Here is a 24,511-nt window from a genome sequence, read left to right on the forward strand (position 1 = left end):
CACTCATGATATAATATGCATATCTTTTTAAACATAGTCGCCTTTTACGGCAAGCATGGGTTGTGGGGACCTATTCTATACCCGGATTTTCTAATGAATTTGGAAATTACTCGATTCTGATTGGTCAATCAGAGGTATCGAATCACAATATTAATTATTAAAAACAGACGAAGTGACGGACGAAATACCACGAGAGTAATAGAGCGTCTACCTTGAGAGCGGAAGGTTCGATCAACTGGCCGCGTCATACCAAATGACGTTAAAAGATGGTACTTTTTGTTACTCTTCCTGGCGCTCGGGATAAAAATGGACTGGTCGGCTCGGAGTCAGTATACTGTATCTGAGTGGATTAATCATGTTAAACTGCGGCATGGTATCTCAGTGGGCTAGTGCTATAAGATCGGCATTAGTCCGGGCAGTCAGACACACACACATGTGTATATCAGTGCAATAAACTTGAACACGACGTTAACCCTATTTCGTATCCCCCCCCCCCCCCCCCCCCCCCCCCCCCCTCATTACGCGATTACAAATACAAGCAATACCCAAAGTGAACCACTTCTCGCGACTCCCAGGGACTCTCATGTGAGATGGTGTCAAAATCGGATTCCCAAACGAGCAACTCAACTCCGCCTTAAATCATCATTACCTGTCATCATCCATCATAGTACAAGGGTGTGGCGTGAGAGTGAATGTTGTTTTGCGCACTATTACATATATACTGGCTCTAGCTTGTGATTAATTTAAACTAATCGTTTAATATCCGTGAACGGCATAAATGAGGTGTGTTTAAGGATAATATAAGGACACACGCGCGCACGCACACATTATGCAGACGAACAGATAACGAGTTTCCTTTGGAGTTGCACCCGACTCGCCTAAAAAAAAATGACCCGACTCGCCTAAAAAATATATTTGACATTTAGGTGCATTATGTGTATACAATGCATTACTATGTATTTCTGATAGCTACATACTTATTCTAAAATACAAAAACCGACCGTAGTTCGCTCTAAATGTTTTTAGGCGAGTCGGGTATATCCCTTCCTTTGTGACCAATAACATTCTGTTCTCGGATTCCGCAATCGTTTTGTTGAAAAGCAAACGAAAGAATACCCTTGAAAATTGTATTTGACCAAAAATTACAAATGATAAATGTTACTAGGCTGAAAACAGTCGACAGAGCACTGCAAGCTATGATACTCGCACTATGATTTTACACCGCTTAAAGGGGCTCTGATCTAAAGCAATTCCCCGGGACTGGTTATTGGGGCCTCATCACGACAAGGGGCACCCGTTTTCCCCCCGAGGTAAGAATGTCTGGTGAAAACTAGCCTTTGATGTCACGAGTACTTGAATTAGGCTTGACACTCTTGCCTCTGTAAGATGGAGGGCACCACCCGATTGCTTCACACAAAGTATCGATTTGGGGAAACCAATCTACTCCAGCCCTGAATATTGTTACCAATCGTTTCTTGTGAAAGCACCTCGCTGAGCATTGGACGTTCCAAACCATGTCTGTCTGCGCTTGTATCAAACTATCGTGGGCATCTTGAGGTTTGTGGAATTAATAATGTCTTGCGCATATTTGCTTTCCGGTACGAAAGGTACCCAAGAACATGACATGTCATGACTCATGACGTAGTTCCATTTGCTCGAACGTCCACACTATTTTAGCTATATTACAGCCACGTGTTTTATTTACGCATCCGCCCTAGTAGGATACATGGGTCAATAAAACGATCTGGTCATGCATACGCTGAAGTTGAATGGAGTTTTATTTTTGTTCAAACATAAAACGGTCAGAAGGAATGGGTGCAAAGTCAGAAAGTAATGGGAATATTAGTGACTTGCAGTGTAACCATAGAATTCAAGATAATTTTGTTATTAATCAATATATCACTTGACTAACCACAGGCGGGTAGTCCTGTGGGTACCCAGGTCCTTTTCAGTACCCACCCGACCCCAGTTACCTGTCACAACCCTAGTCAATTCCTTGTTTTGATCTACCTATTCCGAAATAGAATGAAAGCAGTGGTATGCTGTACATCAATGCAGGGGTAGCCTAGTGATTAAAGTGTTGGCTTGTCAGCCGAAGACCAGGGTTCGATTCCCCAATTGAGTACAATGTGTGAAGCCCACCGTATTTCCCACCCTGATATTGATGGAATATTGCTAAAAGTGGGTAAAACAATACTCACTCACTCACCCCGTCTTGATACAATGACACAATCAGGTGACCAATGGCAGACCAGCCAATCCCCATTGAAGCTGTCCCTTGTCACACGCTTGCATGAAGAAATGGGGACATCTTCTCACTGGGAAACACCACATTTTTCTCCAGTTAGGCTAAGCTGGTCACCTGAGTATGGTGAGAGTGAGTCTTAAGGCGCCTAACACTTCTAACACTTCTGCAGTTACAGTGAGTGAGAGTGAGTGTGATTTTACGCTGCTTTAAACAATATTCCAGCAATATCACAGCGGGGGACACCAGAAATGGGCTTTACACATTGTACCCATGTCGGGAATCAAATCCGGGTCTTCGGTGTGACTGTGACGAGCAAACGCTTCAACCACTAGGCTACCCGACCGCCCCTCTGCAGTTACAGCTTAATGTGAGAAGAATGCCACCTTCACCACTTTCCTGGTTACTCCACCGTATGGTGATGACACACCTACAAACATTCAAGGGCGAACCAGGATTGACCCACCATCATAGGTGAGTGAGTGAGTTGGGTTTAACGCCGCTTTTAACAGTATTACAGTTATATCACAGTGTGTCAGCTTAATGTGGGAGGAAAGCCCGAAGTGATGCAGGTCTCAGACGTTTACCACTTCGGTGAAACCCACGAGCACAGGTATGGTGCTGACAAACCTAGAAACATAATCGGGGTGAACCGGGATTTGAACCCACAATCATAGGTTTCTGCCGTGCCCAAGGGACGCAACTCTGCACAGTGAATCGCGGTGCCTTAGACGACTGGGCCACCCGTGCCCCCCCATCATAGGTTTCTGGCATGCCTAAAGGACGCAATTCAGCACAGGAAATTGCAGCACCGGGGATGACTGGGCCAACAGTGTCTCCTCACATGCTGGCAACCCTAAGGCATGCATTGCTTCTCTCGACTCCCTACAGTGTTGTGTGAGAAAAACAACAGATGAATAGGATATTATTTACTATTTTATTAATTTATCAGTAACAATATGTACATATTAATTTATTTACAATATTATTAACAACAAATCACATGTGAAATGACACTCTTGGAAAACAGACCAGTCCATGCTTTCAAATAAACACGAAAGATGGCACATACATTCTTTACATAAAAGAAAGGGAAAGCTTAGGCCCTCTTGAGCAAATCTTAATGTAGTCTGAACACATAAGATTATGCACAAGCAAGTGTATATATGTGATGTACTGTCACCTTTGTGTGTCTATATACAAATATGAAAGACACTCACAACTCAACAACTTCACAATCACTGTGGTACAAGGTAAACCTGAGTATATACAAACACAAAAAGTGCATAGCTAATTATATTCTCTGACACAACCTATCCAGCCTCTCTCTAATCATCCAGTGCAGTCCTAACATTACATTGTAGCTCACTTCAAACATGGACTTTGCATATGTTGACCTATTTCTACTTTCTACTAGTTCAATGTACACAAAGAGTTCCTTCAACATTCAAGGTTTTCACATGAGACAGCAGGATTGACTTCAGTTACCGTATTCGACGTAATAAGCGCCCCGCTCTAATAAGCGCCCATGGCGATATTTGCTAATATATTTGCTAGTGAACAATCCCAATTAGCACCCCTTCCGATTGATCAATGTACACAAGGCTTATTGAGTCGTGTATAATACTCACTCGTGTGTTATATGCACCCTTAATTGTGGGCAATTAAATTCTGGAAAATATATCTCTCGTGTATGATACGTACATACTTTTCTTTTGAATCATTTCAGGCTGTCAGCATAATCTACTGTACGAAATTTACAATTTTTCAACTCTGTTTTTGTTCTCACCAAAATTATATTCTAATAAGAACCCACTATTTCCAATTTTGAGAGCGCCCCGGGCACTTAAAAGGTCGAATACGGTATTTGATGTATTGCTTGTCAGTGAACAGGTTAGGCTTAATGTATCTATCAACAGCAGAGTGAGTTTTGTTTCAGCCATTTGAACAGTATCTCAGTGTTATCACAGGGTGTCAGGTGAAATGGGGCAGAAAGATTCAAAGTAATGCAGGTCTGAGATCTTTACCATACAGGTATGGTGCCTACATACCATTCATAAGGTGAATTTGGGATTCAAAACCATGATCATAGGATGGTGTCACACCTAAAGGGTGCAACTGTGCATACTGAACTGCGCCGCGATTCGCTGTGCAGAGTTGCGTCCCTTGGTCATGCCAGAAACCTATGATTGTGGGTTCGAATCCCGGTTCGCCCCGATTATGTTTCTAGGTTTGTCAGCACCATGCCCGTGCTCATGGGTTTCACTGAAGTGGTAAACGTCTGAGACCTGCATCACTTCGGGCTTTCCTCCCACATTAAGCTGACACGCCGTGACATAACTGAAATACTGTTAAAAGCGGCGTTAAACCCAACTCACTCACTCACTCACTCACTCTTATATAGCTGGGTTATCACCCATAACCCTTTGAAGAGTAGACTTGCTTGAGACTAGGTGAATAATAGTTATATATGTATGGTCTCAATATTTTCAGTATCTGCCACACCTGTTAATTCATATGCTGAAACACCACCTCAAGAATTATTAAAGTGAACTGATGTCAAGCCTAATCTTGAGTGTTCATATTTGTGTAAATTTTTTCTCAAAGACCCTTATCCTTATGCTCACAAGATCATGACGGAATACTCCTGGTAAGGTAATATTTATAAAGGAAACTCCAGGGGTTGCCTCCCCTTGAACATTGAAGTGGTGAGCACAACTCTCAACCTTGTTGCCCACTCAAGCAGTGATTCTCGCAGGTTAGAATATGTAACAAAAGTTCAAAACAACAAAATAATACATGAACAGAACGCAATCAGTTTTTCAACCGTCCAATAAACTAAAAACACCCTGCATAGAAAAATATCCATGATATTCATTTGTTCATAAAATATCAGACATCACTGAGTAACAAATAAACATATGAAATGCCATTTTGTAAATTCACACTGAGTGTGACCCAAAGCAAGACCACACCTGCAGTAAAGTGCATACCAGGCTAACAAGTAATAAATGCAATGACTGTCTACACACCACTACCAGAAGACAACTACTGTGTTTTTGTTTGGCACAGTTTGTAAACACAACCTATCAGTCTGGCCCAGGTCTTGGTGCCAGCAGTATCTTGTTAATACAATAAACACAAAAATATGGCACAGATTTATCTAGGATTGCAAACTAAGTGCCCTTGGCAGGCAAATTGGTAAAAATCCTTATTTTGTTCAAAATTGGGACTTGTTCAAGAAATTTCAGAGGTATTTTAACATTAAATTCTATGCAATAATATAAAACTAGGCTTTGAAGTTATGTCTCCCATGTCTTCAAAGCTGTAACATTTGTTAAAACTAATTGGGATATTATTAATTTCCATTTGGATTGTTTTACTGACATTTGCTGCAGACTTAGTTCCGATTCTTGGCCTCAGACAGGTCTAGATAAACCCCTATATGGTCTTGTGAAAGTAAAAGAAATAAAATTGAAGTAATGATGCTATTTTAAGAATTAAATCTCAAGAGACCAGTGATAATTCTTTGTTTAAAGGCAACATTAATTTTGTTAGCCTTCAGTGTAGACCTTGCATAATAATCTGGTTGAGATGTCTGGACCAAAGTATGCAAATATGTAGCAAATGCTATTTAACGTATCATGCTTGAGCAGGCAGCAGTCACAACATGACAACATACTTGTATGTTTTAGTTCACATGACAGCACAAGCCAATCAAATAACTAGATTTTATCATTGAGTTATGCTATTTATTAGGATATTTTAACATAAGATTTCAACCGCTATGTTTTCACAATGTCATTCCTTTCACCTGAGTATGCTGGTGCATCAGTTCTATCTTAGGTGTAATAAAAATGGTTCTGAATACCTTTCATTTCAAAACAGGATAGGTAGGTTTGAGGTTTGTCTAAAAATTATCCTACAACTGTGTTGGAGTACTACTGTGAAATAACACAATCTCATTAAAAACAAATCTTTACATCGATATGATACCCGCCTGCGCGAAGATCTGAGGACGTCTCAAAAGGTCAGATCAGGTGAATCCCCAGTGAACTTTGACCGCCAACTCAAAATATACCCACCTTCATAGTAACCCTTTTGCGTGTAGATGCCAGGATATATAAAATAGGCACAACAATATTATGGAGTGTCAGTATTTCTTCGCATTTGGATATGCTCGATCATATATGTTTTTGCAATACAGGAATCAAATATGCTTGTGTGAATTCTTTAGTCACGCATTCAACAAATTTCGAAGTCTTCACGCTGATAAGAATGTAACCTGACACGACCTTCTATGGAGACGTGCTCAGATGTCCACCTGGAGATATCATATTGGAGCAAAAGATCTGATTTTTATGAGATCGAAGTTATCAGTAGTCGGTATTTGCTTTCATGTCTCCTTGTTTTGTCATGAACAGTGTGTACCTCTTTTGTTGGGTCCACAAAGCCACATAATTCTGTTAGCACGTTTAGGCCTTAGTTCCATATTAGGTATCATTTCACACCACTAAATAAAGTTATCTGTGAGCAGTTAGGTGAAACTTTGAGTGCTATAATTCAAATAAATACATTTGAAAAAGATTACTTGGGAATGTGTAGAAAGAAAAATATTTTTGGTTTTCCTCAATGTATCAGAAGACTATGCCAAGACTAGTAAAACATGAGATCAAGATTATCCAGATAACTATCATTTTTATCTTTGGTAATGTCACTCCCCACCCCCACCCCCGCACACACACACAACCCCCACCACACACCTTCTGACTGTTGCACATTACTTGATGTGCAACTAGAAGAGCAATATTTTCTGAAACATATTTTGCATATATTTGAGGAGTAGGTGTCACTTAAATCCAGAAAAATAGAACCAAAAGGCTCTGTCTCTCAACTGACTTTTTCTGGAATATATTAGGCTAAAAGGTCATAATAACAGGCAAACAAGCATATTCCCTCATGATAGGCCACAGCAGGGTCATCAAAATATCCATCATATGTTATTCTGCACAACATACTTACTGCAAATCAAATTTCATAATGATACATGCAAAACATATTGAATAAAGGGAAAAATTATTGTAATTATGGTTACCATGGTGACCATGTTTGAAATGGATTGGAATTCTCTTCTTTCTTTCAGCTTCTTCTAGGGTACGCAAAGGTCAAAGCAGGGCAAGGAATGTTAGACATGTTGAAGTCTAACTCTGCATACAACATATTTTCATGGTAATGGACTGAAGTGACAATATGGCTGCCATGTTGAAAACCAGATCAGGATTCTGTGAGCAGCATTTAGAAACACTTGCACTGGGATCGTCCATGCAAAGTTTCAGGATTGTGGTTTCAGAGGAAATATAATATATGTAAAAGTTAGATGGAGAGGCAGATGTGCCCATGACATAAGCTTACTTCAACCATTGGTTCACATGAGCTAAAAAATTCATAATTTGAAACTTTTACATGTACAGTAACTTGAATGAACAAATTATTGTTCCGTAAGAACTATAAATTTCACAAATGAGCATTCCAAAATTGCACACATTTGATATGTAGAGATCTTTCTGAGCAGGGAGAAATTTATACACCATGTCTGTAGATGATGCCATTATCAACAACATCATTTTTAAAACAAGCTTCAGTTAAATATCTGGAGTTGCTTCCCTTTGAACAGAAGGCGGGGAGTGCAACAGCTTGTTGAGTCCTGTCCATATTGATAAGCTTGAATCTGTAGGCCTTATTGGTGGTGTCAAAACAGTCGGAGTTGTCTCCCTTTGGTCCGAGTGCTGAGCAGAATGCAGCAAGCTCTTTAGGCCAATGAACATTGTGTTATGAGCCTCTTGTGCCGTGGTTTGTGGAGAAGATGAAAACACACCCTGGTATGCAGCTTCAGCCTGGAATAAAAAAAACCACAATCATTTTTTGACAAAAGAATCTTCGAGATCAAGCTGTAGTGAACAAGCTTAGTGCAAACGTGGCTGAAACTAAAACCTCTACCACAACAGTTACTAGGCAAGGATATCCTTCTGCACTGTTCTGCACTTGTTCCTGTAAAACATCAGGACTGTCATGCAAAGCATCAGTCTTATTTGGCAGCGCACATAAAACTTACAGACTGGACTAGAAGTGGATCTGAGTGTGCTTATAGGAGCAGGAAACAATATACAGTGAATATCACATACAATTATTATTTTAAGATTTTTTTAATAAAACTTCTTCATTATCAAGTGAACTTACTTGAACCCTTAACTTGTGAACATTTCAGAATTGTTACAAATATAGAGACAGCCCGACATTCCCTATTCTTGCAAGAAGATCTCACCTAACGACAGTATTGTCTTGATACAGATTTATATACTAGCCACATAAAGAAACTGTGCACGGAGAAAATATATTCTGGATTGAAATACAACACAGCAAGAACAAAATGATGCAGACGCTGTAGCAGCTGAATGATCGGACCATAAGAAAATGTCAACGGGACCTGAACAACATCTGTTACGATGACGTCAGAAGATCAAAATGGAGTAGGGGGTCATACGACAAAGTCACAAAGTCAATAACGGGTATGACCACCCTGTGCGTGAATCACAGCAGTGCATCGGCGACGCATGGAGTCCACCAAATGGGCATGGAAGGCCTGGGGAATGGCCTGCCATATCCTCCTCAAATCCTGTGCCAAGTCACGGACGTAATCTGGAGGATGTGGAAGACGACGCAGACGGCGCTCCATTTCATCCCACACATGCTCTATTGGGGAGAGATCTGGAGAAACTGCAGGCCATGGCACTAACATGACATTGTTATGGTGAAGGAAATCCATTGCGACCCTAGCCGTGTAAGGACGAGCGTTGTCCTGTTGAAATGTCAATCCCGGGGCATGACGTTGCAAGAAGGAATGACCACAGGCCTCAGAATCTGATCTCTGTAGCCAACACCGGTGAGATTGCCCTGAACAACCACCAAAGGTGTTCGATGGCGTGCTGTTATCCCACCCCAAATCATCACAGAGCCACCTCCAAAACGATTCCTCTCCACAATACAGTTGCATGCATAACGTTCTCCCAAACGCCGGTAGACACGTTGGCGCCCGTCACTGTGGGAAATGTTGAACCTCGATTCATCTGTAAAGACAACATTTCTCCACCAACATGATTTCGACACCATCTTAGACGGTTGACTCGATGATGGTGTGTCAGGATGGGACGTTGGGCAGGGCGTCTTGGTGGAATCCCGTACTGACGTAAACGATTCCTGACAGTGTTGGGATGGATACGGCGCAGTCTAAGGATTGCCTGGGACGTCGTTTCTGCCGTTTGGAACCTGTGTCAGAGATGTGTAACTCGAATCCATCTGTCCTGTCTTGGCGTCGTTACTCGGGGACATCCTGAACGTGGGAGGTCGGCAACGTCATTTGTGTTCTGATAACGCCTCACAAATGCCGATATCGTGTTATGATGGCATTGGAAATGTGTTGCCACCTGTTGTTGCCTCATTCCCGCTCGGATCATTCCAATGGCTTCATGATGCTGTGCAGCTGTCAATCTTGGCATGATTTGCTTGTGATATGCTTGTGTCTGCGCCTGAGAAGTTTTGAATTTTTGAATGACCACATATCATGCTTTCCAAAGTGACAGTGAATTTTGAGTTGCACATGCTGTGTACAGCTGCACAGGATGCACGTGCAGTAACACATTGCACGTCCATAGGCCCCCATCAATGACGTCATATCGCATGGCACATGCATGAGCGTTTGAATGTCTCCAATAATTGCTGTGTTCAAACCTATATTTCATATATGGACGGTGTGCCCTTATATCTATATTTTCTCCGTGCACAGTTTCTTAATGTGGCTAGTATATTTTCTTATTCACGTAATGACCATAACTTTCTTTGAAACTGTTCTTTCACTCAATTAAATTCTATGTCAGATGACATTTGGTGAAAGGGGGTCAGCACATTCTCACAGAAAAAAGTTTTATCTACAGTGGTCAAATGGTTGGCGAATACTATTCTGACATGGCATTGCAATGCATCAAAAATTAGACAAAATATTTCAGATAATAAGAAATTTTATCTACACCATAACTACAACACTGATGATTCTTTGAAAGGGGACTGAAGAGTCTACAGTACAAACGTGTTTCTCCTGTGTATTGCTTCATGCATTGTCACACACAGACGTTTGTTTGTTTGTTGTTTAATGCAGCACTCAGCAATATTCCAGCTCTATGACGGTGGTCTGTAAATAATCGAGTCTGGACCAGACAATCCAGTGATTGACATCAAGAGCATTGATCCACACAATTGGGATACATTCATTATACAGTTTCAACTGTTTTAAGACAAATATCTCTATTCTAATGATTAGCAAAATCTCATCACACTCCAAAAAATCTCATTGCTTTTGTACCAGGGGAGATTTTCTCTCACAGGTTAAAAAATCCAGGCTGATCCCTGACATTGGGATTGGGATTGCATCAACCAAGTCAGATAGCCTGACCACCCGATCCCGTTAGTAGCCTCTTACAAGCATAGTCACTTTTTACGGCAAGCATGGGTTGCTGAAGACCTGTTCTACCCCGGATCTTCGCGGGTCACACACAGAAGTAACATTGCTTGAAACATTGCTTCACCTGTCTTTCTTTTATGTCCTGGGTACCACAGTGGTCACAAGCAATATGGGGGCAGGTAGTGAGAATATAACTGCCGAAAGAAAATGGTATCAATCCCAGGTCTTGGGCGTGACGAGCTAACACTTTTGCTGCTACAGCATATGAATCTTGGTATCCACTAAACCTTCACCTTCTAATATTCGGCTTAAGACAAAGAGCTGATTGCTTTCAAGTTTATTTTCAAACACTGAATGCTGAGAATCATGGTGTGCCACTACCCATGATACAATATTAACACTATGCCTTGAAAGGCGTTTTATCATTGCCTAATTTCCAATAATTCAAAAGCAGGTCATAACACACGTTGCCTCTTTCGTGACCTGGATATGTGGTGCAGTGTCACAGCTGTACCAGATGACTCATGTTTCATGTCAATAACATGACCTGACGTCCATATGGTTCACAACTCACAAGCATATTGCAATATTACAGCAACATGAAGAGAGAATGAGGCCAGCAAATGAAAACATTCATTAATTTAATAATTGTGTAGAATCATGTTTAGAAAAGCAACCCATTTCAAACCTTGACCATGCTGATTTTAATAGGAAGGGAATGAAATTGTTTTAAAAAGTGTTGTAAAAAATATGTCTATTTGGCATGACATGATGGTGTTTTCATAAGTATTTATCTGAACTTAACAGCTGTGCATCCTTGATAATAGTGTATTTCCATTCTATATGACAAATACCCTGGCAACCAAAACTTTGCTTGTGCCTTCACCATCTCCGTCTCAACAGCACTAACTTGTCAAGCACAGAGTGTAATTTGATAGGACAGCTACTTTGTGTCATTACAAGTTTAGACTCAAAATAAAGCTAACTTAGAGAAAAAGGCCCAGGGTATTTATGAAAAAGTAGCCTGCAAACCTCAGCCCAAACAGAAATTATTATCAAAGTCTATCTCAGTTTCACCGTTGTCGTAATTATATATCAAATGACTAATTCTATTATGGAAATAATAAGTAACTATATATGAAGGCAATGCTAGTCGGCCTCTGACAATACCAAATAATTTACACTAACACCCACACATCACGTAAAAAACCCTATCTAAACCTATTGCTTACATTAGGCAAATGTTCAAAGACCAGGTCAACATTGCATCGATGTATAGAGCTTACTAAAAGTAGTTCCTGATAGCTGACATTATTTCCATCAATTGCACATTTATCGGACAGTGATACCAAGTTTATCGGATAGGTTTATCACATTGATAACACTGTCCATCATTAACCATGGGTTTCATCTCCCTCGGACACAGAATAGGACATCTTCTGATATCAAAACTGGAAACAAACAAGTTCACATATTGACTGAGCTATTTTTACCTAACACGATAACCTATTAGATTTTTAAAATGACCCACATCTTAACAGAGAGGTAAGCACTGGGCAAATAGATGAGCCTCAAGTGGGTTAAAACCACATGTACACAACAAACAAGATAAATAGAGGAAAATCTCAGTTGTAACACTGGTACACATTGTTTTTTTAATCAAATTCTTTAAAGTTTCAGCTGTTAGGCTAGTTTCTTTAAGAGGCATTGTAACCATGGTGATATGAGCAAAATCCGACCTTTACATCATGTGTATATTTTATAGTCATGGGTATTGGCCTGACTTTCGTATTGCAATTTATGGTGATAATGATTCATGTATTGTGATACCTACCACAATATATTACATATGTTCTTCCATCTGTTGTTTGTTTGTTTTTTAACACCGCACTCAGCAGTATTCCAGCTATTATGGAGGTCTGTAATTAATCAAGTCTGGACCAGCCAATCCAGTGACTGACATCATGAGCACCGATCCACGCAATTGGGGTGGATGACATGCATCAACCAAATCAGTGAGCCTGACAACCAGATTAATCCTGTTAGTCGCCTTTTACAGCAAGCATGGGTTGCTGAAGACCTATTCTACACTGGATCTTCACGGGTCTAGGGATCTTCACGGGTCTAGGGATCAGGTGGTCAGGCATAGTAGCTTGGTTGATTGTGTCATCGTACCCCAAAAGTGTGGATCGTTACTTATAATATCTATCACAGGATTGTCTGACTTTATTTTTCAATGACTGCCTTCTATTTATATTTCTGGAATATTGCCAAGAGCAAACAAGCAAAACCTTAATTACATTGTTCGGGGAAAAACCATACTGAGTGTGATAAAATATAATAATCATGATAATGCACTAGTACGTGAATACCTTTTATCTATACCATCCATATTTCAACAAACATTGAGATAAAACACAAACCTGGTCACTCCAACAAACGCCATATTTCCAACTTGTAACAAAATGTTCACTGTTCCTTGTCATTAAATTATGTGTCACAATCGTGCCCACCATGCCACGGGCCCTGCTCACTGTGACGTCACAAGGCAATGACGCGAAGCCGCGCTCACGAGCGGGAACTAGTTTGTTGTTTATTCGGACTAAACTGCTACCTGCAACATCCCTAAGTTTGCATTTGATCACACTGGCTTCAGAAGATGGAATGTCTGAATCAGGTCCTGCGACATGAACAACATCGTCTTCGCCGATGTAGAGTACCCAATGCGAATATATGATGCGATCGATTTCGACAATATCACCTAATGACAGCCGCCCGTTTTCTAAAAGTTCCCGGGCAGTAATGAATTTATCCAGTTGTGTGAGCATTCTTGTTTGTTACTTCTTCAAATCCGGAACAGTGTTTATATTACAGTTTGTTAGCTGCAGTGTTGTTGTTGTTGTTAAGATAGCGCTCAAGTCGGTCACCCTCTCTGACCGATGACAACTGGGTGAATGAAAACATTGCCGTCGTGGGGAATTTCCAAGTGGAAAATTCCATTGGTTGTGGGAGCAATCATTGCGGAATTTTTACGCCCTCGTTTGACACAGTGCTCCCGATAAATAACTTGTACAACCACCATTCTTGTATCGGTTGTTGTATCAGCTGTTGGTAGATAATGTACATTAAAAAATCTACATGAATTAAGTTATTTCTTGTCGGTTCTCGGTAAAAATATAATGTACGACACTAATTACTCCCTCTTGTGTTTCATGAACGTTCTTTTCCTCAGGTTGGACTGAAGGACAGACTTATAACAAGAACTATCGTAATATAGGGTTTATTCTTTCAAAGCAACGCATCTCAGGTGCTAATAATACACTTATGAAGCAAATGATCATCAACTGGGTAGGCTAGTCTGTCTCCCAGACCCTAGAAAATATATTAAAAAAGGAGTCCATCTCAAGTCTTGAATGATTTGGCAAGTCTTGATTGTCTCAGCCTCAAATTAAGCATTGTTTAAAGCTCCATTTGGATTTTAGTGTTATTTCGTATGTATAAATTTTTGTTTAAACATGTGTTGTTAGGTGAAGCATTATTATAGTAGATGCCGTACATACATAGACATTATGATATTCCTATCTACTTACTTAATAACAACTCGCGGTCAGTTGTGTAGACTTTTACTCGGTGTGCACCGATGCAAATGTTTAAGATTCCACGGGCTTTAACCAAATTCACATTCAGCCCAGCAATTGTTCTTTGCAAAACGTGACAAAAATAAAGTGATTATTTTAAGTCGCCAGAAGGGATATAGCAGAATTTTGAAAGAAAGTTTGCGCTGTGACTTTCTTTGGACTCTAATACACTTTACAACGGCATCGATCTGAGTTTGTCTTTGTGTACAGTAATATGATTGGTTGATCAGTCTGTAAAACCACGTTGTCCATAACATTGAAAGTATATAATTAGATTTCAGTAACAATACATGTATGTGATAAAACTTATTTGTTTTGGTATGTGAGTGCGATATTCTGACCAACTGAATTTTCACCAACCCCCTACTGAGACGTGCGAATTGTTGTCGAATTCACTCATGCCGGTGCCTTGCCTACAATCCGGATTATGAGAGGGGTCGTCTCCAAAGCAAAGAGTAAATATTGAATAATAATATGGCGTATACTTTGCTGTATTTTTTTAATTTCATTATTATTTATTGCAAAATAATTTGCAAATACACTCAGTGAGATAAGTATATGTATTTATACATTCACACTTTAAGAAAGTAGGAAGCACTGTCGGAATAAGTACACAGGTTCGATTTCATGACCTTCCAATCTCGTCTTCAAGGAATCAAGTTTCCACCGAATATCCTTTTTCAATTATTTTATTTCTTTTTTTTTGAGTACACAAACAATAAGTTTACAGAATATAGTTCACATACATACTCAAATACATACAAGTTACAAAGTATATCTATGGATAATAACAAACAAAACTATTCCAGTGTCAGGATGGCAAGACATCTTTGTTGAAATTGTGTAAGTTCGTAGGTTTTACTCGAATAGATGGTGACAGAGTGACCAAAATGTTATGAACTGGTGTATTTATTTACATTGTGAATATTATTTTTCTGCCGATGTGATATGAGTTGGTTATTTCTTGTTTGATGTTGGAAATTTGGTAGGGATTCGGAAATGTTTGATTTGAATGTGTGTTTTGCTTTGTTACAGTTATAATATGATTTAAAACATCATTTCGTTTTTCTTGATATCCTAATAAAACTGTCAATTTTGAAAATTCTAGCTCTATACCAGTTTTGCAAGGTTGTTCCAGACATGTTTTACAATTTCACAATCAAAGAACATGTGCATTAATGTTTGTTTTTCTCGTTTACAAAATTTTGCAAAGAAATGATTCTTTATATCCCATTCTATACAGCAACTCGTTTGTTGGTATAATTCTTTGAATAATATTGTATTGGAACCATTTTTGTTTTGAGGACACATTATATCTGTGACGGCGACGATTAATCATTTGCCAATATTTTTCCGTTATGTTAAAGGAAAGATATAGTTTCCATCTTTGAATATATTTTTGTGATATAGTTTCCATCTTTGAATATATTTTTGTGATATCATATTTTTGTGAACCTTACTTATTTAAAATATTATCTTCACAATAATATTCTTTCAAATTTGCACGCACATATTGATAATATTGTTGGGCAGATCAAGTGTTGAGTTTGCTCACAGAGGGAAGAGGTCTCTTTTTGACTGGAATATATATACATCGCTATCACATCAGATACAAGTAGAGATTGCAGCAGAGCATCAATAGCCCCCCGCAATATAATGTTATGTGCAGAGGAAGGAAGTGTAAGCTATGGGAGGAGAGAATTTGTGTTAAGTACAAATTGGTTGTTATTAATGTACTTATCTTTGGAAAGCACAATAAAAGAAACAGTGTCTTTGATTGGTCAGCACAAAGAAAACCCAGGCAAGAAAACTGGGCCTGTCAGGCAAAACTTGATATATACCCACTATTAGTACCAATAAAAAAAATCCTATATAGATAACACAACAAATGTCATTCTAAAGTATGCTTTTGCAGCAAATATCAATATTTCTGGTCAAAATGTTGGTTTGGTTAAATAAAGCAAACTTTTAAAATAGTAAACACAAAAAATGTAATGAATCCACTCTAAATATACTTCTGTTCAAATGTAAAAATTCACGCAATCATTAATGGATTCTCATTTATCTAGCAGCAAGTTAGGAACATACAGTTTGGTCGCGTTATCTATAAATATTGAGAATTATCTTCAATATTGTAAATACAAAGGCCATAGGTCACTTTTCTCAAAACTTCGTTTAAGTAATCACAAACTAAAAATTGAAAAAATTGTAGATATACTAAAACACCAACCCCATTTGAACAACGTCTCTGTGAAACATGTGATGTCTCAGAAGATGAACAACATTTCGCACTGTCTTACATAATACAACCAAGAACGAGAATCACAAATAATCCCCAATCATGATAAAGAATTTGGTACACTCTGTTAAAAGGAGCAGATTCTTAATAAGTTTACCAACAGTTATCCAGAAACAACTTCCAAGATCTGTTAACATATCAACAATTACAAGCAAATTCCTTGTACATGTATGTACAACATTCTCATATTGTTTCCATATCATTATAAAACACTTGTTTTTGAAATAAAATTGTTATAATGTACCTCCTTTGAATGTTGAATGTTCCTGTGTTTTTTAATTGTCGTTAATTGTGCATGTATTTTGTAGTTTGTGATTGCGTAATATTGCGACTGTTTCTTCATGGAATGTTCCGCAATACATATCTCATCTAAAACATCTTTGTTGTATAATAGTTTCTTACAGTTGTTTACGGGGCTGCAATTCGCTATGCAGAGTTGTGTCCCTTTGGTACGCCAGAAACCTATGACAGTGTGTTTGAATCTCGGTTCGCCCCGATTTTGTTGTCAGCACAAAACCCTTGCTCGTTGGTTTCACCAAAGTGGTGAACGTCTAAGACCTGCATCACTTCAGACTTTCCTCCCACATCAAGCTGACACGGAATACTATTCAAGACGGCGTTAAACCCAACTACCTCACTCACTCTTGTGTATGGTTCCGTTTGGTTAACTGGGTTCGTGTTGTGATTGCTTCCGGCTTAGATTTGAAATTTGTTTAGAAGAATGTTACTATGTTCAACCCAAACATCGTGAAAATATCATGCAACCGTATTATCTTTTTGGAAAATAATTGCAAACTACAGACCAACATGTTGATTTCCTATGTATCCAGAAGCAAAGAACATATACGGGTGTATGATCTCTGCTGGAAGTAATTTTTTTTTTGTCAAAGCAATAAACCATGCAGAAACGTAAACCGCCGCATGAAACGGTATGTACCATACATTACATACAGTGAAGTATTAAAAAAATATGGCTGTGCTCAACTATGCACAGCAAGCGCCATACATGTGATTATGAAGACAACTAATAAAAAATTTCTCATATCAAACCCGTTGTTTTACATGTGTTGTTTATTGAACAAAGTCATACTTTATAGAAGCCTGTTATTTAATCGTGTTGAACAATATGTTGCAATAGCAGTGTGAAAATTGAGTGCGCGTGCTGGAAAAGATAAACATCAACATTTCGTGCACATTTCACATGATTTGTATGTTTCGTTTCGGTAACTGTGTGGCTTGAAATTTCAAAGAAACCAACATGTCGACTTACATGCTATAAAATTAACCTCTCCCGTATACTTCCCCGGGGGCGGGGAAGAATGCCGACCCACTCAACATGTCCGCGAGTTGCAGTCGTGATTTGAGTAGGTCGATCTCAGATGAGAAACGTTGCCAACCTGAGATATGCTCCTGATCTCCAGTGCGGAGTGAGATGTGTAACTTCCGCCCTTTTCCTTACACCCAACGTTTCCTCCCCGATAATATCGGATCCCACCTCAGTGCGCGTGGCGTCAGCTCACTGTCCGATGATACGCGCCGGGGTCCGCCCGGGAAACCGTGTACGAGCGACCGGCCGTTCGTGGAGCAGCTGTTTCATCGGATCCAGATACCGAGCAAGAAATTTTCGGATCCTTCCGCGGAGCAATGTTACCTTCGGATCGCTCGCTGGTCATAGGCTCATAGTACTCATCTCGGATCGGTTTCAGGTTAACCAGCGGCTAAGCTCCGTAAATGCCCTGCGCAACTTACACGCAAAGGTTTGTTTACACATACTTAGTTAGTTGTACACAGCCTGCTCGCGGATCACAATGAAGCTCATCGTAGGCGCATACATCGATTGTACTGGGCGCAGCATAGTATTAGTGACGGCAGCTTGGTTGTGTGTACTCAACGAGGAAGACAGTTGTTTTTGTACTGGCAACTGCCGATCATGCAGCTTGACAAGCTCAGCGATTCCTTGCAGTGACTGGCGATAAAATCAATCCATTCGGGCCTTGCAAATGATATAGTTACCGTATTTTAACGTACTGGTACTCTTTGTTTACGAAGATCCGTTTAGTGATGTTTGTCTTATGTGAGGTGAGGTGAAATTGGGTTTAACGTCGCGTCCAAGATTATTGCACTTATATAGCGACGTGCATGCACGTGTATGTGTGTGTGTGGCTGCTTGTACTAGTCCGGACTGATGCCGATTTATAGTGCTAGCTCACTGAGATACCATGCCGCAGTTTAACATGAATACCCCACTCAGACACAGTATACTGACTCCGAGCCGACCAGTCCTTGTTTTAGCCCCTCAATGCCGAGCGCCAGACAGGGTAACAACAAGTACAATCTTTTAACGTCTTTTTGTATGACGCGGCCCGGGATCGAACCCTGGACCTTCCACTCTCCGGGCGGACGCTCTACCACAAGACCACGGAGGCGGTCGTTTGTCTTATGACCGACCATGGGAACCTAGAAAATGAAAAGCGTATTTACAGAATACGACAGAATTTGACAATATCATTTATCTATTATGCAGGAGGCGTTTTCTTAACATTTGGTATATTGTATTATGGGAAAAGGTTTTGAATGAATACAAAAGTGACACAGGTCTAAAATTCACCTTGAGTAAGTGTTTGCTTTATTTCCACAGTCCCATGTACATTGTACACAATTCGATTCAACAAACTTCTTGAATCCATCATACATTATTTTAACAATACTTGTCTCTTGTAATATCTCTTATATGAGAGACCGCCTCCGTGGTCTAGTGGTAGAGCGTCCGCCCGGAGAGCGGAAGGTCCGGGGTTCGATCCCCGGCCGCGTCATACCAAAAGACGGTAAAAGATGGTACTTGTTGTTACCCTGTCTGGCGCTCGGCATTAAGGGGCTAAAACAAGGACTGGTCGGCTCGGAGTCAGGATACTGTGTCTGAGTGGGGTATTCATGTTAAACTGCAGCATGGTATCTCAGTGAGATAGCACTATAAATCGGCATCAGTACGGACTAGTACAAGCAGCCACACAAACACACACACATGAATGCACGTTGCTATATAAGTGCAATAATCTTGGACGCGACGTTAAACCAAAATTCACCTCACCTCTTATATGAGAGGATTGCGGTAAATTTAAGATTAGATATAAATATAGTCTTTATTATCCTGAGAGAATTTGTTCTTGCAACATACGATAATCTCAGCAGCGATATACACAACATGATTAATACAATACATAATAGATATATACACAATAAAATGTCATAATTTTTTATAACATTTATGCAATAGTTGATATGTATATGTTTATTAAAGAACGACTGTCGTCGTCTGTTCTCGTTTTCGACACACAGCCGACGTTCTGAAGGTAAAAAATACATATTCAGAGAATGATACGTGACTATTGTAATTTACTATTTTATGTGATTTTTTTCATAATTTGTTCCTCATAAGACACACCGAAACAAGACCGAGTCAGTAATTTTATTTGCAATATTTTCAATTTTCATTATTCTATTCGTTTTGAACGTTCAGGTTCCATACTAGACTAACATCTAGTCTCTGAAATGACTCGAAATTTGTGACTCGAATTGTGTTGCAGTTAATGTCACTAGATTATACAGATATATCCTCGCATATCATATTTTCGAACATGAATTATTCCACTGTGAATATTTAAAATTATGCGTATATTACTAAGTGATGCATTACATTACATTCAATTACATTAGTATTTCTGTTCATTGTCGACTTTAGGAGGAATTATTCGCGAGTACAATTATAGAGCGTATATAGCAGACGTGATGGGAGCTCCCGGTGAACTACATACATAGAAGGTGATGAGAGCTCCCGGTGAACTACATACATAGAAGGTGATGAGCGCTCCCGGTGAACTACATACATAGAAGGTGATGAGAGCTCCCGGTGAACTACACATACATAGAAGGTGATGGGAGCTCCCGGTGAACTACACATACATAGAAGGTGATGGGAGCTCCCGGTGAACTATACATACATATAAGGTGATGGGAGCTCCCGGTGAACTACACATACATAGAAGGTGATGGGAGCTCCCGGTGAACTATACATACATAGAAGGTGATGGGAGCTCCCGGTGAACTACACATACATAGAAGGCGATGAGAGCTCCCGGTGAACTACAGACATAGAAGGTGATGGGAGCTCCCGGTGAACTACACATACATATAAGGTGATGGGAGCTCCCGGTAAACTATACATACATAGAAGGTGATGGGAGCTCCCGGTGAACTATACATACATAGAAGGTGATGGGAGCTCCCGGTGAACTACAGACATAGAAGGCGATGGGAGCTCCCGGTGAACTATACATACATAGAAGGTGATGGGAGCTCCCGGTGAACTACAGACATAGAAGGTGATGGGAGCTCCATCTAAACTACATACGTAGAAGGTGATGGGAGCTCCCGGTGAACTATACATACATAGAAGGTGATGGGAGCTCCCGGTGAACTACAGACATAGAAGGTGATGGGAGCTCCATCTAAACTACATACGTAGAAGGTGATGGGAGCTCCCGGTGAACTATACATACATAGAAGGTGATGGGAGCTCCCGGTGAACTACAGACATAGAAGGTGATGGGAGCTCCATCTAAACTACAGACATAGAAGGTGATGGGAGCTCCATCTAAACTACATACGTAGAAGGCGATGGGAGCTCCCGGTGAACTATACATACATAGAAGGTGATGGGAGCTCCCGGTGAACTACAGACATAGAAGGTGATGGGAGCTCCATCTAAACTACAGACATAGAAGGTGATGGGAGCTCCCGGTGAACTATACATACATAGGAGGTGATGGGAGCTCCATCTAAACTACAGACATAGAAGGTGATGGGAGCTCCCGGTGAACTATACATACATAGAAGGTGATGGGAGCTCCCGGTGAACTACAGACATAGAAGGTGATGGGAGCTCCCGGTGAACTATACATACATAGAAGGTGATGGGAGCTCCCGGTGAACTACAGACATAGAAGGTGATGGGAGCTCCATCTAAACTACATACGTAGAAGGTGATATGAGCTGTAAATTGTGGATCCTGTGGATCAGAAAGAGTCTTATAACGCCTTGTCGAGAGACCATATGCACATGTCTACCAATATCAGGATATGGTCTCTGCAGGTCCATTGTGTTACGATTCAATTTCTTTCTGAGAGCTGCTATTGTCGTTAAAGTCTACGTTGAAGCATGGGAGTAACGATCGTCTTAGCACTAAGATCGCTTTGTGGAACGGGCCCCTGAGCCACAGCTGAGTACATGTTACAGGTGTGTCCAGTCCTGTAGGGGGTCGGTGGTAACTAGCGAGACGAGACGACAGTCATTATACAATAAAGCATGTGACTCGCAGTCTGCTTTTAAAACAATGGTTGTCATCTATAGTAATGGTTTAAGCTTTTATACACCATTGAATATACAATTTATGTCGTCAACCACGCTGCTGAAAGACAGTAGACTACGGTCTACTCTGGACAATAGTTTGAGATGTCTCAGACTCAACTTAACAAATTTATGGGGACTTTGAGTCTCGCAGACTAAATTGACAATATTTTTAACATTTAAAATATCACTAATCAACCTCCTAACTGAAGGAGTGAGTGAGTATGGTGTAAAATATCACTAATCAACCTCCTAACTGAAGGAGTGAGTGAGTATGGAGTAAAATATCACTAATCAACCTCCTAACTGAAGGAGTGAGTGAGTATGGTTTTACGCCGCTTTTAGCAATATTCCAGCAATACCACGGCGGGGGACACAAGAAATGGGCTTCACACACTGTACCCATGTGACGAGCGAACGCCTTCACCACTAGGCTACCCGACAGCCCCCCCCCCCCCCCCCCAAACGGAAGGAAATAGCGTTAAAGATAATTCCAGTTGCAATATTTTCGGGTGTTTTGAGTACTAATTAACCCAGATCCCCGAGCGTTCTCCGCAGGGCACCCTAGTCCTGCACCATGACTGTGGAATGTATTTATTTTATATGAAAAAAAAATAATCTAGAAATGTATACAAAAGCAAGTCTAGCCAGCTCAAGCTATCTCTATTCCACAAATCAGCATAGGGATTTTTTTTTTTTTTTAGAGCCCTACTTGCCCTGCTAAATTGCCTCGCAAGTTGTATCGCCTACTCTCTCTCTCTCTCTCTCTCCCGCAACTCCGTCCTTGAATGAGCTTTGTGAGGTCACGGCGACACGAATATGTCGGGTCACGAACTTATATTACCAGGTATATTGAAGTCCATGACAGCCCGAATTCTGGCGCCCAGCACGATGCATTATGTCGATCTGTGACCTATTTGCACTCACACCTAGTTTGGTAACTTTCCCCAGTATCTATACACATGTGTTTCAGTTTTATATATAGCTTGGTTCATGCCGATACATTTTCATAGGACGTTTGCCTACTCACATGACAAGTAGGCCCATTACACATGTGAGCGATGCCACCGAGATTTCTTCCCAACATCCCTTAAACCTGTTAAAAGTGAAACAGCACTCCAACTTTCAGTCGCCTAGTCGCCATTTTAATAGTGAGTGAGTATGGTTTAACGCCGCTTTTAGCAATATTCCAGCAATACCACGGCGGGGGACACAAGAAATGGGCTTCACACACTATACCCATGTGACGAGCGAACGCCTTCACCACTAGGCTACCCAACAGCCCCCCCCCCCCCCCCCCCAAACGGAAGGAAATAGCGTTAAAGATAATTCCAGTTGCAATATTTTCGGGTGTTTTGAGTACTAATTAACCCAGATCCCCGAGCGTTCTCCGCAGGGCACCCTAGTCCTGCACCATGACTGTGGAATGTATTTATTTTATATGAAAAAAAATAAATCTAGAAATGTATACAAAAGCAAGTCTAGCCAGCTCAAGCTATCTCTATTCCACAAATCAGCATAGGGATTTTTTTTTTTTTTTTAGAGCCCTACTTGCCCTGCTAAATTGCCTCGCAAGTTGTATCGCCTACTCTCTCTCTCTCTCTCTCTCTCTCTCTCTCTCTCTCTCTCTCTCTCTCTCTCTCCCGCAACTCCGTCCTTGAATGAGCTTTGTGAGGTCACGGCGACACGAATATGTCGGGTCACGAACTTATATTACCAGGTATATTGAAGTCCATGACAGCCCGAATTCTGGCGCCCAGCACGATGCATTATGTCGATCTGCGACCTATTATTTGCACTCACACCTAGTTTGGTAACTTTCCCCAGTATCTATACACATGTGTTTCAGTTTTATATATAGCTTGGTTCATGCCGATACATTTTCATAGGACGTTTGCCTACTCACATGACAAGTAGGCCCATTACACATGTGAGCGATGCCACCGAGATTTCTTCCCAACATCCCTTAAACCTGTTAAAAGTGAAACAGCACTCCAACTTTCAGTCGCCTAGTCGCCATTTTAATAGTGAGTGAGTATGGTTTAACGCCGCTTTTAGCAATATTCCAGCAATACCACGGCGGGGGACACAAGAAATGGGCTTCACACACTATACCCATGTGACGAGCGAACGCCTTCACCACTAGGCTACCCAACAGCCCCCCCCCCCCCCCCCCCCCCCCCAAACGGAAGGAAATAGCGTTAAAGATAATTCCAGTTGCAATATTTTCGGGTGTTTTGAGTACTAATTAACCCAGATCCCCGAGCGTTCTCCGCAGGGCACCCTAGTCCTGCACCATGACTGTGGAATGTATTTATTTTATATGAAAAAAAATAAATCTAGAAATGTATACAAAAGCAAGTCTAGCCAGCTCAAGCTATCTCTATTCCACAAATCAGCATAGGGATTTTTTT

General features: G+C 40.5%; 1 protein-coding gene across 1 annotated transcript; it reads right to left on the reverse strand.

Annotated features, from left to right (window-relative positions):
* Positions 1-6,980: 6,980 nt before the first annotated feature.
* LOC125378968 (phospholipase A and acyltransferase 3-like) lies at positions 6,981-13,738 on the reverse strand. Its single transcript, XM_048394988.1, has 2 exons — positions 13,181-13,738; positions 6,981-8,139 (listed from the first exon to the last, which is right to left on the reverse strand). The coding sequence occupies exons 1-2, from the start codon at positions 13,583-13,585 to the stop codon at positions 7,888-7,890; spliced, it is 657 nt and encodes a 218-aa protein (XP_048250945.1). The 5' UTR covers positions 13,586-13,738; the 3' UTR covers positions 6,981-7,887.
* Between the last annotated feature and the right edge of the window lie 10,773 nt (positions 13,739-24,511).

The sequence above is a fragment of the Haliotis rufescens genome, unplaced genomic scaffold, assembly GCF_023055435.1.
Source record: "Haliotis rufescens isolate VD_foot unplaced genomic scaffold, xgHalRufe1.0.p SCAF_1, whole genome shotgun sequence".
In the NCBI taxonomy this organism is placed as follows: Eukaryota; Metazoa; Mollusca; class Gastropoda; order Lepetellida; family Haliotidae; genus Haliotis; species Haliotis rufescens.